Here is an 18,120-nt window from a genome sequence, read left to right as displayed (position 1 = left end):
TACAAAGATACACAAGCTTGGAAAATAAAGTTAATACTTGAAAACTGAAACTGAATATTTGGGAGTTTAGGCTACAGCACATAAGCTATTATATAATATTTACTAAACATGTTTTTATATTAATTGAGCTGTTTCTTCTAGATACGTAAACAAAATAGTTAATATGTGAAGATTATAATCTTCACCTGGACATTTGAATTGTAGAGGATTGACTGTTGTTTTCTTTTTTGCTGGCTCCTTGGAGTTTATTTTCCACTTGGTGCAAGGCACAGGGTTTTGGGGTGTCAGGAAGGCTCTTGTGTGGCTTGGATAGTAAGGAGTGGGGTCCTGTCAACTTCCTTTTTGGTATTTTGCTGTTTTAATATTAAAAAACAACTGCTTCCGCTGGCTGCAGCCCGCTTAGTGTCGGGAGGGAAGGGGGGGCTCTGATGAGCCTAGTGCCTTGGAAGGAAGCCTGGCAGCTGTTGGGGGCCACTCAGGACGGGGGCCTACAGTTGGTTTTGCCAGGCTGCTGCTTCTTCCCCACGGCTTCCCGAGCCAGGTCATAGGTGATCGTGCTGGCGGAGGCCTGGGCAGATTCCGAGTGCTCTGGGGACTCAAACACTGTGGCCATGAACGGTAGAGTGGAGTTCCTGAAAAAGAAGCTAGCCCACCAGTGTCCTGGGTGGGCTTTGGGGAGAGCGGGCTGGTGGGGGATGGCTTCCCCAGGGCACTCGGCACTTCCGCAGGAGCTGTTACTGGAAGTGGTGCCCAGGCGGCGCCGGTAGTAGTCGTGGGTGGCCACGAGTGGGCCGCTGGAGGGCATAGCTGCCATGCTTTTGCCTGTGGGCTGGGAGAAGCCTCGGCGACGACCCCTCGCGGGACTGGGAGTGCGATCACGGGCGGCGGGGACCAGGGCGCTAGGCCACGGAGCCCATCTGCGCAGGAGACCGCGGGTGGCCGTTCCACCGACAAAGTTTATCATATAATAATGTGAACATGTATGCTTTAAGAATAATTCAACTGTTTCTTCTTGGTAAGAAACTACTATTTAGTGGAAGTGGGATATTCCTTCAAGAATCATCTTGGTTCCAGTGCGTTCAAGACACTCGCATTCAGATGAGCTGTGGATGCGCTTGTTCCTTCCCTTATCCCCACTCCCTCTCGCACCCTTGATCAGTGCCCTTCACTAACTCTCCAGGGATATCTTTCTTCCGTTTTCAACAAGCCAGTTCTCCTCTATCTGGGGGGAAAATCGTTTAATTCTTCTCAAATATAGCTGGGTTCCCAGTAACTAACATTTGTTGAGTGCCAGTAAATTGCTAATTGCTTTTGGTCATTATCCCACTTTATTCTCCCAAACCCTGGCTGCAGGTAATATTTTACAGAAGAAAATACGATGGCCATGTGCCTAGACTGTCGGTGTTATGAAATCCCAGCAGGTCATCCCAAAGGATTTGCTGTGAGAATCGAATGTAATCAGTGAGGAAACTGAGGCTTAGGAGGGGCAGGAGGGTGTATATTTCAGGCTCTTGGGAAATCTGCTTCACGTTCCTCTTGCAGCTTGATTGCTTTGGCTTTGTCCCCATCTCTGCAGCATGGCTCCATTTCTCCTTCATTCCCTGTACCTGAAACTCTTGGCCTTTACTCGAGGTTTTTTGAGGGCCACATATTGCAGAAATTCTCTCAAACTGGCTTAAATTTTAAGAGGTAAATATAAAGATAGGGGAGTATCTCACAGAACACAGCGTAGAAAGTACTGTTAGGCTTCTGACAGGACTGGCAGCAGGAATTAGAAAGCAGTCAGGAACGAGGGCAGCATCGTCTCAGTTACTTGAACATGAAATCCTTTTTACATAGGATATCTTTAACATCCAGTAACTGGTGTTCCTTAGAACCTTGTCACACCAAGTGTGACCCAGGGACCATCAGTATCAGCTGAGAGCTTGTTAGAAATGCAGTCAGGCGGCACCCCTGGCCTACTGCATCAGATTTTATATTTTAACAAGATTCCCCAGGTGATTCGTGTGCACATAAAAGCTTGAGAAACCTTAGCACTGGCTTACAGCACAGTTAGGGGAAACACTAATCTATCAGGCCCCCATCAAATCGGGAGATTCAGCAAATGCCTTTATAGTTTTTAACCCCCTGAATGGGAACATTGGCAAACTTGTTTGATGCATTCATCAAGAGGCCTCCACTAGATAGTCCATTAGAATATGAGCCCCATGAAGCAAGGACTTTGTTTTGTTATAGCTGTGCTCCTTGCACCTAGAACAAGGCCTGACATGTGGTAGGCACTCAGTTGATACTTGTTAAATTTTTAAAAAGCGCCACAGGACAAAGGGATGTAATAGAGACAGTCCCCTCACTCCCTCAACATTCTGTGGTGCTTGACTTTGCTTCAATAGAAGGCACTGTGATGATTCACTGCATGGGACGTACGCTGCTTGGGATGGACTAACTGCTGAACCAAATAGACCTGAAACTGTACAAAGGCTCAAATGCAGCAGAACTTGATTTCTTGCTCACTAACTAGTGCTCGACAGGTAAACGAGTCAACAGGGTACTCTCCTCCATGTAGTCATTCAGGACCCAAGCGGATGGAGGTCCTACGACCTTTAACATGTGCGTCCCAAGAGGCCCTGAGAGTTGTTTCATTCCAGCCAGCTGGCAGGGGGAAGCAGCACGTGGGAGTTCTTTCTGTACGAAGCATGAGAGTAGTAGAGAGCACTTCCTCTGGTAGCCAGCCTTCAAGATAACCTCTGCCTCCTGGTCTTCATGATCATGCAGAGCCCCCTCCCACAGTGAATGGGATTGACCTGTGGAACAAATAAGATATTGCAGAAACGACAGTGTGTGACTTCCAAGACTGAGTTTTACTATCTTGAATCACTCACTCTGAGGGAAGCTGGCTGCCATATGATGAGGACATTCAAGTATCCCACTGAGGGGCCCAGAGAGCTCCCACCAATAGCCATGTGAGTGAGCCAGCTTGCAAGTGGATCCTCCAGCCCAAAGCAAGCCTTCCGATGACTGTAGCCCTGCCCGCACCTTGACTGCAGCCTGTTAAGAGGCCATGAACCAGACCACCTTATTAATAGACTCCTGAATGCCTGACCCTCAGGAAGTATGAGATAACAAATGTCTGTTGTTTTAAGCAGCTTAGTTTCAGGGTAATTTGTTATGCAACAGTAGATGATTAATACATTTCCACTCATTTCATTGGCTAGAAATCAGCCACGTGGCCACACATGACTGAGAAATGTAGTCTAGCTCAGAAATAAGAGGGTTTTGCTAAGCAGTGGGCAGAGTCTTCCACAGGAGTAGACAGAATAATCCAAAGATAAAATAAGCAGAAATAGAATTGAGAACCCAGGTTCAAACCATAGAGCTAAGTGGACACATTTTGCCCTTCTCTTCATCTTTGCAAAGTCCACCTACTCTTAAAGGGCCATCTCCAGTCCTTGCCTTCTTCTTGAAACGGTCTCTGTGCACTTCGGGTCACATTCCTCTCTCTCTCCCCTCTGAACTTCTGTAGCTCTTCTTGGCTTGATCTCTTCTGTATACAGCAATAAATGTCACTGGTTCAGGGATGGGAGGCGTCATTTGACATTCAATCATGCATTTCCTTGTGATAGCTCTTATATCACTGTCTAGGCCAATTATTTAACTTTTCCTGTCTATATCTTGTCTTCCCAATTATATTTAATATACTAGAGGGCAGAGACCAGTGGAGGTGGATGATACATGATTTGTGACCACATTAGCTCAATAATCTGTAAAGTGATTTATTGAAGCCACCAAATCTAACCTTGATGGGAGTTGAATTTTAATAGGAATTCGGTCCCTTCCCTAGATTACTAAACATGTGATCACAACCATGTATTTAAAATCCTGTTTGCTAAGCATTAGATCATATCCTCAGTGGTACCTAGCACAAGGGTAGTCAATGAATATTATTTGAATATAATTTTAACAGTAACTGCAAATGAGAAACTTGATTAAATTTTGTATAAACTCTATAATGATATTTAGAAAAATTCAATGACAGTCGTTTTTAATCTAGATTTATTTGGCACCACTCACTCACCTGTGGTTTAGCAGATCCTAATCAACTTTAAATTTTAACCACTTCGTCTTGGTTTTATAAAAGCAACCAATCATATTGCCAGCAAATGTTATTTCATTGACTCTCATTAGCCCCTCCTTATGATATATATTAGTCATTTAAAATAATTGCAGAGGCTTTATGTTCACTTTCAATTTGAATCTTAGCTTGATGCCAAAAGTAATGACTCAAGGACTGACAAATAGATATTGCCTGATAATAAATTTATGAAGAGTTTATCAAGTGTGTGCACTGTTCTTTGTCAAGCATCTTGTAGCTAAACACAGCAAGCAGGCCATTTAAAGTAACAATGCTCACGGTAGAAGCTTTTAAGAATGATCACAGGATACAGCTCCTAGAAAGGGCCGAGATAAAAAAAAATCGCCCTGTGATCAATTACTTCAGCTAAAAAATACTTTGGTGACAACTTTGTTATTTTCTATTCTGGAAAAAGAACCCTTTCTTTTCATATCATTGTTGAATTTTTTGAAAGACGGTGAAATATTAGAATAATGTACACTGGTTGAACTCATGGAATATGTAGCCTAACTGGCTCTGTAAATCCTTGAAATCAATTATTTATACTACATGTAACGATTGTTCAAGGAAACTGAGGAATTTCGATTTTAGAATGCTGGACCTTTCAGTGTGAGAGGAAAAAAATATGACTGTGAGCTTTTCTCCAAAGATAATGTTCTAAGCTGACTTGGATCACTACATGTTAAACACACATTTTTCCTCTGCTGAATTAAACTAGGGAGTTGATTTGTTTTACAGATTCCATATAAATTACAGTGGCTTTGAACACCAGGCAAACTTACTGAGAGTACAAAGATCATTGGTTAAAAGAAAACTTCTTTGTGTTACGTCTTCATGTGTTCAGATCCCAGAGTCCCTGAAGCAATATCAGCTAAGTATGCCACACTGTGATCTTGTAAATAAAACATGACAATCTGAAGGGCAGAAACTGTTTTACCAGGGTGCTCTGACTGCTAAAAGTAGGACCCATGATTGACACGCGTCTTCTGTACAGTTGTGTCCTTTACTCTAAGTCTGACCAGAGTTCAACGTATAATCACATTTCATATGCTCCCTTCCAGAGGATTTAAAAAAATATGTCCATTGACTCTTAGCTGTTACAGCTATTTCTAAAATACTGCAAGTACCACAGTATTTGTTAATTTGTTCATATCCTGTAAATTTACCATGATTCCATCATTAAAATGTTAATAGAGACTATAAAGCTGATTAGAAAGGAGTACTATAAAAATATACACCATGCAAGATGAAATTAAATTACAATATACTGTTATCGCTCACAAGAAACAATAAATAGTGGGCTATTTTTGGAAAAATATATCTATTTTGAAATAATGCTGTTATCACCGATCAAAACGATTCAATGTCAATTGAACACCAAATTATTATTTTTTTTGTGTGTGTGTGGTATGTGGGCCTCTCACTGTTGTGGCCTTTCCCATCGCGGAGCACAGGCTCTGGACGTGCAGGCTCAGCGGCCACGGCTCACGGGCCTAGCTGCTCCGCGGCATGTGGGATCTTCCCGGACCGGGGCATGAACCCGTGTCCCCTGCATCGGCTGGCGGACTCTCAACCACTGCGCCACCAGGGAAGCCCCCAAATTATTTTTAGTTAGAGAACATACAAATCAAAGGCACTAATAGAAGGTTTACAGAGGAAGGGATCCCTTCAGACCAGAAGAGGACAAGTACTGAGCAGGGATTTAAGAAGGGGTGGTTGTCCCTTCTGGGTAGTGCCCTGCATTGGGTTCTGGGGCAAGAAAGACCCTTTAAGTGCAAAGAAACTAAGTGCTTGCTTTCAATGATAACAAATGGGAGGCTGAGGAGACCCCATCCAACCCTTCCACCAGTTTGGGAGAAACCCCTCAAGAAGGGGAAAGCTTTACAAAAGAAAGGAAGGCCTTAAGCAAAAGAGTGATACATCATGTCCCTTAGAAGTGGCCCAGAGGGAGTTCCCTGGTGGCCTAGCGGTTAGGATTAAGGGCTTTCACTGCCAGTGGCATGGGTTCAATTCCTGGTCAGGGAATTGAGATCCTGCAAGCCATTCAGCACACCCCACCCCACCCCCCAAAAAATGGCCCAGAGGTAGAACTAGTGGTTGACCCGTGACCTTGCTGGGCATCTTCGTAACTGGACAACAGCAACCACAGAGCTTGCTGTGACCCATTGGCCTCTGGATGAGCCTTCTTCCTCTGCCCCAGCCCTAGATGAGCCCACTTGCTGCTAGAACAGCATGGCAGCTGAGAGCTCCAGATTTTTATGGGAAGAGAAATGGTTGATGCTAGGCCTGTCAATAGTGCAGACAGATTTTAGAACAACTTCTGAGATTTCTAAACATCATTAGGGACCACTTGGCTATGGGTTGAAACAGTCATTTGAAATCACCAAATTCTGTTTATAGTTGAACAGCAAAGGGCTTTACTTATGAATACTGAAAGCTTTCACTGGTATATAAGAAATTAGAGAAGTAAATATGAAGTATGTATTCCAGGCAGACTCAAGATAAAAATAAAACTCCTTTTAAAAGCTCAAGGCAAACACAGTAACACGTTCGAGGCATTTAACAAAGAGCTGTTTAAGAGTCAGAATATCCAAGTGTTATATTTTTTAAATTAAGGCTATCATGATTATATTTGTTAGAATATGCACTGAGCTGTTATTTCTCTATTCTGAAATACATTGGGCCTCCCACAGAGAACAATTTACCCGTCATCTTTGCCTGTAGTATACCAGCATGGCTGTACTTTGTATTATCACATCTGAGACTGAGTCAGTCAACAAAAGAAGATTTAATATGTGACTAACAGCCCTCATTTTTCTGTAAAGAATAAAATCAAAAAAGAAAAAAAGAATCAGAGACAGAAGCCATGCATCTTCATATGGCTTAATATGCACTAGGATAGACCTTAATTAATATCGTAGTTCACATGTCACATAGCTCAGTGCTTCTCAAGCTATTGTCACAGACCAATAACTTTATAAATTACAAAGAAAGTAAATTATTAGGAAAGTATTAAAAAGCATACAAAATGTAAGCGCACCGATCACACAGTGTTACAGTAATGTCAAATTTTTAAAGAAGTTTCTACATGCTTCTTCTCAATCCCTGTGCTTACCACAGACCTGTAACAGTTTGTGGGCTAGTGATGGTGCAGGGACCATTCTTTGAGTAACACCGGTTGGTGTAAGTTACATTCACTCCAAGTTTCATAGGTCAAAATTACTTTTTATTTAAACTTTATGTCACATGTTCCTTGAAATAAGAGAGCCATTGACAGTGACTTTGACATCATGACCCCTTTTCCAGTAACCTTTACAATATCACTTAATGTGTGTTCAAAATATGACACATCATTCTGCACTGAATAACTTTCGTAAGGTGAAAGCTGCCTTCTCTTATTTGCCTGGGTATTTATTTATACCACCAGCCCCCAATCTTGTTCCTTAATAATAATTCAAGAAAAAGGAGTATTGAATGTGGTGTATACCCGTGTACTTGGTCTTTCAACCTTATTTGCAGAAGTTTCATGCAAATTCAGTTCTGCAAATGTGTTCACTTTAACCTCAGTGGTGTTTTTAAAGCATTAGACTTTCAGTGCCTCTAGGTAAGGCATTGTCAGTTGCTCAGCCCCACATACATGAGTTACCCGGCTCTCAGCCTTTGGCTTCTTAACCAGGGTATCCTGCTGTAGTGGAAGAGGATGTGTGGGAGGCCGGATCCACCTGGGTTAGAATGTTGGATCTGCGACAGATGATCGTGGTGCTTCCTATGTGACCTACACAAGTTGCTTAAATGCTCTTAGATTCATTTCCCTCTTGTAAAATGGAGATAATACTTAGATGGCAGGGTTCTTGGGAAGGTTAAATGAGGCAAAGTAAATGCAATGCCTGGCGTGTGTAGTTGAGCACCCAGTAATATTCCCGTCCTTATCTACCTAACCATGCCTCATTTCCCCTCACCCCACCCCTGCCCCTTCTCTTTGCACCCTTGGTATTTTGCCTCCGGTGAGTGTACTGCTTCACTCTGCTAAAGAGGAGGATAAAATGAACCCATCAAAAATATACCTTTACTAACTACAGAGGAAATACTATGCTAATAACTTGAAGCTTGGCCAACTAGAAAAAGGGATGACTCAAAGAGGGCACTAAGTGAGAAGGAAAGCTCTAAAGGAAAGAGCTGTGGAAAGCACCTCTCTCCGAATTTAAAAAATTCACCGAAACAAACAAACAGTGAGCGCTCATCCATCTAATGGAGCCATCTTCCCCGCCCATCTCGCTGCCGAGCACCATTGCCTGAACAGCGCAGCACATTCAAGGGAGTATCTCAAGTAACCTTGAGAAAACTGCTCCGAGGAGGTGAGCGGGGAGCTAGGTTATACAGGAGTTTTGCAACAAAAGGCAGGTAGTCTGAACATCAGAAGATTATTGTTAATTAAAGAAAACCAGATTATCTCAAATTAAGGAATTTAGCACTTTTCTTTATATGGGAAGATGCAAGATTCTGGGCTCACTGAAATCATTCCTTTGATATGCATCTCAGCTATCTGGGGCCAGTATCCTGTGTTTTCACATCCTGCATTTCCTCAGGGCTCACCGTAGGGAGTGGCTGCAGTCTGATGGCTACTAGATGGCAGGTATTCTTTGTTTCCTTCCTGAGTTCCCTCAGGGCTCACCCGCTCACTGTAGGCGTTGGCCGCAATTGGCCGTGGTCGCTGATGACTGTGACATCCTTTGTTTACTGATATGGCAGGCAGTGTTTTATTTCTCACTGTGAACCTGAAACTGCTCTTAAAAAGTAAAGTCTTAACAAAAAAAAATGAAAGCTACCCCCACCACAAACCACTACCCCACTCACACACCCCCAGTCACAACACCCTCCCCCATCCCCGCCAAGGTCTTTCCAGCCCTAAGAGCCTGCTCATTTCTGCCTTATTGCCCAATTCCGTGTGAAACTTGAGGCATAACCCAGTCATCAGCCTACCCCATCCTGCTTTTCTCCATGAAGTGTCTTGCTCCTTCTCTTTTTTACTTCTACCCCATGACCACCTCAGATACTAGAATCCACTTGACTACGAATTCCAACTCAACAATAACAAAACAGGAATTACTAATCTTTTATTGAGGTATAATGGACATGTACACTGAAACTAATATGTTATAGCATAATGATTCAACATTTGTATTACCACACAATAAATCTAGTTAACATCCATCACCACACATAGTTACATAATTTTTTGCCTTGCGATGAGGACTTTTAAGATCCACTTTCACCAGTTTTCAAATATGCAATACAGTATTAGTAACAGCAGTCACCATGCTGTACATTGCATCCCCAAGACTTACTTATTTTATAAGTGGAAGTTCATACCATTTGACTCCATTCACCCATCTCACATGCCCCCTCCAGCCCCTGCGTCTGAGAACCACCAATCTGTTCTATCTATTAAGCTTGGTTTTAGTTTTTAGATTGCACATACAAGTGAGATCATTCAGAACTTGTGTTTCTCTGTTTGATTTATTTCACTTAGCATAATGCCCTCTAGGTCCATCTGTGTTGTAACAAACGGCAAGATTTCCTTCATTTTTTTATGGCTGAATAATATTCATGTGTGTGTGTGACATATTCTGTATCTATTCATCCAATGGTGGACACTTAGGTTGTTTCCATATCTTAGCTATTATAAATAGTGCTACAGTGAACATGGGGGTGCACGTATCTTTTTGAGTTAGCGTTTCACTTTCTTCACATAAATACCCAGAAGTGAAACTGCTGGATCATACTGTTCTATCTCTAATTTTCTTTGAAGAACTTCCGTACTGTTTTCCATAGTGGCTGTACCAGTTTACGTTCCCACCAACAGTGCACAGAAGTTTCCTTTTCTCTACATCCTTGCCAACACTTGTTATTTCTTGTCTTCTTGGTAATAGCCATTCTAACATTCTGACAGATGGGAGGTGATATGTCATTTGTGGTTTTGATTTGCATTTCCCTGATGATTTGTGATGTTCAGCATCTTTTCATGAACGTGTTGGTCATCTGTATGCCTTCTTTGGAAAAATGTTTAATTAGATCTTCTGCCCATTTCTAATCAGAGTGCTTGTTTTTTGCTTGTTATTTTTTGTTCTTTTGGTTTTTTGCTATTGAGTTGTATGAGTTCTTTACACATTTTGGATATTATTGTCTTATCAGGGATATGATTTACAAAAATATTCTCCCATTCCGTAGGTTGCCTTTTCATTTTGTTAATGGTTTCCTTTGCTGTGCAGAAGCTTTCTAATTTGATGTAGTCCCAGTGTTTGGTTTTGCATTTGTGGCCTGTGCTTTTAGAGTCAGATCCAAAAAATCATTGCCAAGACCAATGTCAAGGAGCTTATTGCCCATGATTTTTTCCAGAAGTTTTATGGTTTCAGGTCTTACGTTCAAGTCTTTAATCCATTTTGAGTTAATTTTTGTGTATGGTATAAGATAGTGGTCCAGTTTCATTCTTTTGCACATGGCTGTCCAAGTTTCCCAACACCATTTATTGAAGAGACTGTCCTTTCCCCATTGTATATCCTTGCCTCCTTTTCCATAAATTAATTGACCACATATGCATGGGTTTGTTTCTGGGCTCTGTGTTCCATTGATTTCTGTGCCTATTTTTATGCTAATGCCATACTGTTTTGATTATGAAAGCTTTGTAATATAGCTTGAAACCAGGAAATGTGATCCTCCAGCTTTGTTCTTCTTTTTCAAGATTGCGTTGGCTATTTGGGGTCTTTTGTGATTCCATACAAATTTTAGGATTGTTTGTTCTGTTTCTGTGAAAAACGTCATTGGAATTTTGATAGGGATTATACTGAATCTGTAGATTGCTTTGGGTAGTATGGACATTTTAACAGTATTAATTCTCCCACTCCATGAACACAGATAATCTTTCCATTATTTGTGTCTTCAATTTCTTTCATTAGTGTCTTGAATTACTAATGTTTTAAGACACGTAAAATTGTATTATGCATGTTTTATATTGTATCCAAGCATGAAGACGTAACAGTTTACCTGAAGTGGAGGTAGAAGTCCCCTTACAAGTCTTCCATTAACTGACTAACTGACCATATCATTCCTTCTGTAAAACAGGATGATCAAAGCCCATGATACATGGAATGCCCACATTCCAGTCCACCCATGCAGCTCAGCTTCCAGCTTAAGCATAAGTTGTATACTTAAGAGAAGATCTGTTGGGTTTCCGTTCTCAAGTTTGTTTATTCCACTTGTAATTGTAGGTATGTTGTTTTAAATACTATGCAAGCTAATGAAATGTGAGTGCTAGTGAGGGGAGGGAAGCAGAATTGTGCAGAGGGAGAAATTGAGTGGCAATGTGTTGATCCCAGGGGCACTATTTCAGAAATGTCTTGCCCACTAAACTCCATTTCAGGATCTGCTTCCCAGGAAACCCAACCTACAACAGTGCTGCTATGCATCACAGCACTTAGCCTGGGGAAATAAAAATGTTTATGTCCATTCAGCTTAAATACAATTTCATCTAAGTATGGTCAGACCTTAGACCAGGGAATATTTAATTCAAGGTACCCACTAGCCAAGAAGAGCACAATGTCCTTTATGGATATAACCATCTCTTCTCGTGAGCTACACTGATAACCATAAAAGATGGGCAAACTGGAATTTTTAAGACATATATCCTAGCAATCAAGTCTTACAGGAAAGGAAATTCAATGTAGTAAAGTATTTAGGTTCAGAAAATCTAGACATTCCCTTTTAATATTAAGATTAGAAGTCCTGCATGGATTAGAAGCTGTGAGACTTCAAAAAGAAGGCAATAAAACACCAGGAATTCAACATTGCAACAGAAATCTCTAGATCTTTTTCTAAGATGATAAATTTAGGCAAGGGAATGATTGCTCCTCATTAATGATGAGAAAAGAAATATGCCTGACAATAGCTGTGGGTGGACTTGCTACTTGGGCCCCAAAGCAGTCAAGATTAAAAAAGAAAAAATAGTCATTATTTGAAATTTTCCATAGTGGTGACAGCTATTACAGTGTGCTCTCTTTTGACCTAACAATCTAATCTACCTGATTTGCTACTGAAAAGTTTCACTGATGACTAAAATGTTTATTTAGCTAATAAAATTATTCACTGTCCCTAGATAGAATGATAAAGATTTATTTTAATGTGAATGGTGACAAGAAAAGCGTCATCAACTATTTGCAAGAATAGGCAAGCAAAGAAAATAGAAAGGAAATAAAAACATGGTAATGCGTCACCTCAAGAATTATCCCTTTACTTTTCTTCATTATGCATAGGGACTTCAGAGATATTCATTTCCCATATTCTATGAGGGTGAAAAATGACATCTTTCCTATCTATAAATAGAAAATTTTATGACCTGCTAAAATTATACTATATACCCAAATCCTACATGGAATTATAAGTAGAAGGGAAGTTAGGAATTGACATGCTGTTGCACTGAGAAGTCTTCATCACCAAGAATAAAGAGGTTAACCTGTTTCCCCTCCCACCTACTTTCCATTGCCTGTGCTTCTTTTATCAGAATCATCTGACCATAAGTTCTGATTGTTTACCTCCAGTTGGTCTAGGACCTAGTACCACCTTTGATTTCTTAGCAGAAACATTTTAATCAAGGATCCCTAAATCTTTTCTAATGTGTGTTTTTAACTGATTCTGATGAAAATTTGGAAGGGCACTGAATCTAAAAAGGAATGTACATTCCTAATGGGATAGGGCAGGTATGGCAAAAGCAACAGTCTATATGCTCCATACTCCTAGGGCTTCTTGGGGAGAAAGGGGATGTACCAGTTAACTATGGCGACAGTAATGCTGTGTAACGAGCAACCACAAAATCTCAATGGCAAACAGTAATAAGCGTTTATTTAGCCCATGAGTAACCGAGTCAACAGGAGTTCAGCTGATCTAGTCTGGGCTTTAGCTGAGTGACTCTGCTGATCCCTGCTGGGCTTGCTCATGCATCTGTAGGGTTGACCAAATATCAGTGGGTCTCTCTGGGCTCGGCTTGAGTGACTTGGCTCTGCTCTACATGTCTCTCATCCTCTTTCTGGGACCAGCAGGCTAGCCTGGGTACGTGCTTCTCAAGGTGTTGGCACAGGGGTAAGAAGGCAAGCCTAATCACGTAAGTGCTTCTACTTTTGGGTCATCTCACATTTGCTAACGTTCCATCGGCCAAATTTCATCACATAGCCAGACCCAAAGTCAAGTATCAGAGAAATATAGTCCACCTCTTTAGTGGGAAGACCTGTAAAGTCTTATGATAAAGGGTGTGGACACAAGAAGGAGTAAATAAAATTAGGGCCATTAATTCAGCCTACCATAGGGGAGGAGCAGAAGTAGTTGCTTTGATATCAGAACTGCCACTTACTGATGTGCAGGCGTGTCCTGCACAACAGCACCTGAAAAAGGGGTGGTAGGGACTGGAATCCAGCCCACACTTCACTCCCCAAAGCCATGCACCCTGGCATGGGGCTGTGTCCTTTTTCTAACAAAAGCGCTCTGTGGGTTAGTGGAGCCCTGTTTGAAACTCACCGTTGAAGCCTTCAAAAACTACTGTTGTATCACTGTCTACCCACTGGATGCAATTGTAGACTTTCTCATCAGGTTTTTCAATTCCATGTTGTGCTACTTCAGTTACCCCCTTCTACCCCCAGACCACCCCCTCCAGATATCATTTACAACACATGCAGTATATACCAATCCCAGTACGCAAACCCAGGTTGCCAAGACATTTAACTTATCTTCTATAGCTAAACTTAATTTCCACTTTAGACCCTCATTTCAGTCAATGGTAGAAAATTAATTCCAGTCAATTCAGCATTACCCCTTCTCCACAGTTGTGTCAGACGCGTGGGGGACTTACATGCTGTCATGCGTTCAGTGGAAGATCTGGTATGTGGTCATCACATAGCCCATGAAACGTGAGGATGATGTGCACCCATAAAATCCTCTCACATGCAATCTTCACGCTCCTTCCCTAAGCTGAAACCTTAGAAACCATGAGTCAAAGATGACAAGGCGGCAAGAGGGTAGGAGCTTTGGATCCCTGAATCATCACCTAGAGTAGAGCCACCTACCCATCAGGAACACTCTTTGGGGATTTACATAAGAAGAAAGAGGGACTTCCCTGGCGGTGCAGTGGTTAGGACGCCGCGCTTTCACTGCTCAGGGCACGGGTTTGATCCCTGGTCGGGGAACTAAGATTCCATAAGCCATGTGATGCAGCCAAAGAAAAAAAAAGAAGAAAGAAAGAAAGAAAGAAACTTTTATTGGATTAAGCCACTGATATTGGGAGTTTATCTTTTCAGTAGGTAGAATAACATAAATACAGACAATTCAGACAGCAAGTTGACTGGGAAATGTAGGATGACCAGGCTGTACCTAGAACTCACATGAGTTTGATCACTAACTCAAAGTGCACATCATTAGCAGAGTTACGGTTTTGTTCTCCAACGCGTTAAGCTTCTCAGTGCAAATGTGGAGTAAGTAGAATCCCATTTTGAACCTCAGGCCTCTTAGCCTCATCCTCAGTGAATTTGACACCCAGATAACTATCTTTCTCTCCAACTTAACTCCTGTCATAATTCTTGGAAATTTCAGTATCCACATAGATGATCCTTCTAGTACCCTGTCACTGCCAGCTCACTTGGTAAGAGGCATGTGTTTCTCCAGAAACAGAATCTGAAATGGAGATTTTTGTGCAAGTGATTGATTGAAGAAGGGCTCTCAGGAGTAAAGAGCAGAGGGAAGCAGGATAGGACAGAAGAAGCCATGAAGGATGTCGTTTCAGCTCAAGTCTAGCCTCAGCTTGATCCCACAAGGAGCTCTGGAGTCTGAGTGGCACCACAGAGGTGTCCTACCTGGTGGCAAGGGGGGACAGGATTTTATACTCTCCCCCAAAGCAGGCAGTCATTGGCTGTGAGAAGGCCTCATAGGAAGGGCATAATGTCCCAGGCACTTTCAAGGAAAGCAGCTTCAACGGGCGAAGGACAATTCTCCAAGGAACAGTACAACTATAAGCCGTAAGCTGCCAACTGTCACAGGAAAGAGCATCTGAGTTGAACACCAACAGCTTACTACCGCATGCAACCAAGACTTATCCTCCAGTAAGCAAAATCAGTTTTTCTGTGCGTGGCCGCATTCTTCAGAAGGAATCTAACCAGACCACTTCTCTCCAAGATAATTTGGCTACCTGCCTGGCATAGCTACCCGGTGAGCCTCACTGCCAGTCCAAGGTCATATCAGACAGATTGTCTACATCGTAGTAGCCACTTGGGAAGGGGTAGTGTTAAAAGCTAAATCTCCACCTAGAGTAAAAAGCAGTAACATGCAGGTATTGGCCTGAACTGTTACCGCTCCCACCTTGTTTCAGGTGAAATAATTTGATATAGCCCTTAGCTCTCTTATTAGGAATTTTGTGAACTTGATCTGCAAAATAAAACTGCTGAGCTCACTGAGGTCCACAAGTTTTATGCAACGTTTCCCGCATAACTAGCTTTTCCATCACTTCCCAGGGTAGTTTCAAGTTATGGCGACAGAATTATTCTTGCAATTCAAAAAGCCGTTTCATGAAGAAACTTTGGCTCAAGGCATGCTCAGAAAGCTCTTGAAATCGAATTAACAGAGTGAATGGGGGCCCTTGTCTTTCCAAATTAATCAAAGAAGACCTACTTCCCCTCCATAATAACAAAATACTCCCAAACTCACTTTTTTTCCCTTGCTGATGATTTATCAGCCCCATTAAAAAAAAAAATGTCCACTTAACCAGTCTATAAAACTCCAGGAAAGAGCTCTGCTTTCGTTCAGTTCCACCACCTACCAGTTTCTCAAATATATTCAATATATATTACACACATATACATACATATGTATATAAATACATGCAAAAAACTAAAATGTTGGCCAAAGTTATCATTGTACCTCAAGTATCTTATTCAATGTGACAAATACTTATTTAGCATAAATGTGCCAGACACTGTGCTAAATGCTAAGCTTGCAAAAGAGAATGAGGCACATGTCCCATCCTCAAGCTGCTCCCAGATCATTCGTTGAGTGAGATGGACCTGAATTCAAATAACTCACAGAAGAACTGTGGCATATGGATAAAACAACTTTGCATGGGTTAGTTTGGGAAAACTTCATTGAGAAGGTGGCATTTTATGTGAAGTTTAGAGGATGAACATGTGTTATCTAGTAACTGGGATAGTTAAAGTAATATCCCAATTTATAGAATAATCAATGAATCCACCTTTGAAAATTCAGAAGGGTCACTATTTTTCAAGGTGAATTAGTTCTGAAGCTTCCAATATAAAATGCCTTATCCAAAAACATAGGTAATAAACATTTTTGCCATCTAAAGCCAAGTCTTGCTTAGAAAAAAAGAAGAGGGCTTGATACAGTATAAATGGTGATAAAAGAAGAAAGAAAATTATATAGACCTTATTGTTTTCTACCAAACTATTTTTTTCACTCATCCAGCTCAACAAACATTTACTGAACACTTTCCAGAAGCCACACATGGCAATATTTAAGATGAAGAAGAATAGTTGAGTGTGCAAAAATCCAAATTTTGGAACTTTAGAACAAAACCTCTGGCAATGAAAACCATTTTTTTTAAAAAGAAAGAAATGATATCCATAGAATTGTTTGATGCATTACTCATATTTTTCTTTACCAAAGACATTTCTTGCAGCAAAACTTAAATGATTCTCTAGAATACATAAACTGGAAGCACCCCAAGGATGACAGGTACATTAGTCAATGTAAGGAGCATTCCCGCCTCAAGGGAGTCTGCCGCCTGAGTAGTTGCAGACTATGCAAGATGGACTAGGCATTGTTGACAACCATGAAATTGATGTAGCTAGAGAATGCTTCGAGCATAAGAGTCACAGTCATAGTCATGGGATTTGGAGATGGAAGGAAATCCACTCATCAGGAACAGACGGTTGTTTGTCAGACATTCATCCAATTTAAATAGCTCTTCCTGTACTGATACCATAGGTCAGGATTAAAGCATCGGGGAAAAAATTGGCGTTTCGACCCACAAGCACAAGGTGGGCAAGAAGAGGCCACCCACTTGAGCTGAAGGTATTTCAGGGCTCCCAACCTTTAACACACCGAGAATGTGCATACACACGTGTACACGCTCTCACATGCTCAGACGCTCGTTCACCTAAACACACAATCTTACTCTATATCTCAAAGCACAGTCTGAAATCCCACACTTACAGACTCATTACAGTTTAAATGTTGAATTCACTCCTGGACCCAGTTAGAGTAAAAATTCCTCTGGAAAATAAAATGAACTTTTTACTATATGATCCAGCAGTGCCATCCCTAGAGGAATGAAAACTTACATTCCTACAAAGACCTGTACAGGAATGTTCATAGCAGCTCTACTCATAATTGCCAAGAGCTGCAGACAACTCAGATGTCCTCCAGCAGGTGAATGGATAAACACTCTGTGGTACAGCTACAGCCCAGAATACTACCCAGCAAGAACAAGGAGTGAGTAACAATGCAGACAGCAACATGGGTGAATCTTACAGGCATTACGCTGAGTGAAAGAAGCCACTCTCAAAGGTCACCTTCACAGTATAATTCTCTTTACATAACACGTATAAGGATGGAGAACAGATCTTCAGTTGCCAGGGTTCCGGTGTGGGGAGCAGGGTTTTGCAAAGGGGCAGCTCAAGGATTTCTTTTCTTTATTTTTTTTTTTGAAGTGATTGAACTGTTCTGCATCCTGGTTGTGGCAGTGGTTACACAAACCTACCTGGTGTTAAAGCTCATAGAACTCTATATTAAAACAATTCTATAATATGTCAATTTTTAAAAAAATTTAAGACAATGCATGCCAGTCTCAAAAAGAAAAGAGAGATGTATATTTAGCTACAATGTGGAAGGATAATCAGATCCTCCTTCTCTCCAAAAATCTGTTTTATATAAAGTGAGAAGGAAGA

General features: G+C 41.4%; 1 protein-coding gene across 1 annotated transcript; it reads right to left on the bottom strand.

Moving 5' to 3' along the window:
* Positions 1 to 399: 399 nt before the first annotated feature.
* LOC136141997 (pancreatic progenitor cell differentiation and proliferation factor-like) lies at positions 400 to 814 on the bottom strand. The gene is made up of 2 exons (XM_065900122.1): positions 684 to 814; positions 400 to 646 (listed from the first exon to the last, which is right to left on the bottom strand). Exons 1-2 carry the CDS (start codon positions 812 to 814, stop codon positions 400 to 402), a joined length of 378 nt encoding a protein of 125 aa, XP_065756194.1.
* Positions 815 to 18,120: the final 17,306 nt, after the last annotated feature.

The sequence above is a fragment of the Phocoena phocoena genome, chromosome X, assembly GCF_963924675.1.
Source record: "Phocoena phocoena chromosome X, mPhoPho1.1, whole genome shotgun sequence".
In the NCBI taxonomy this organism is placed as follows: Eukaryota; Metazoa; Chordata; class Mammalia; order Artiodactyla; family Phocoenidae; genus Phocoena; species Phocoena phocoena.
Note: the sequence above shows the minus strand (reverse complement) of the source record. Positions and strands in the feature narration are given on the sequence as shown.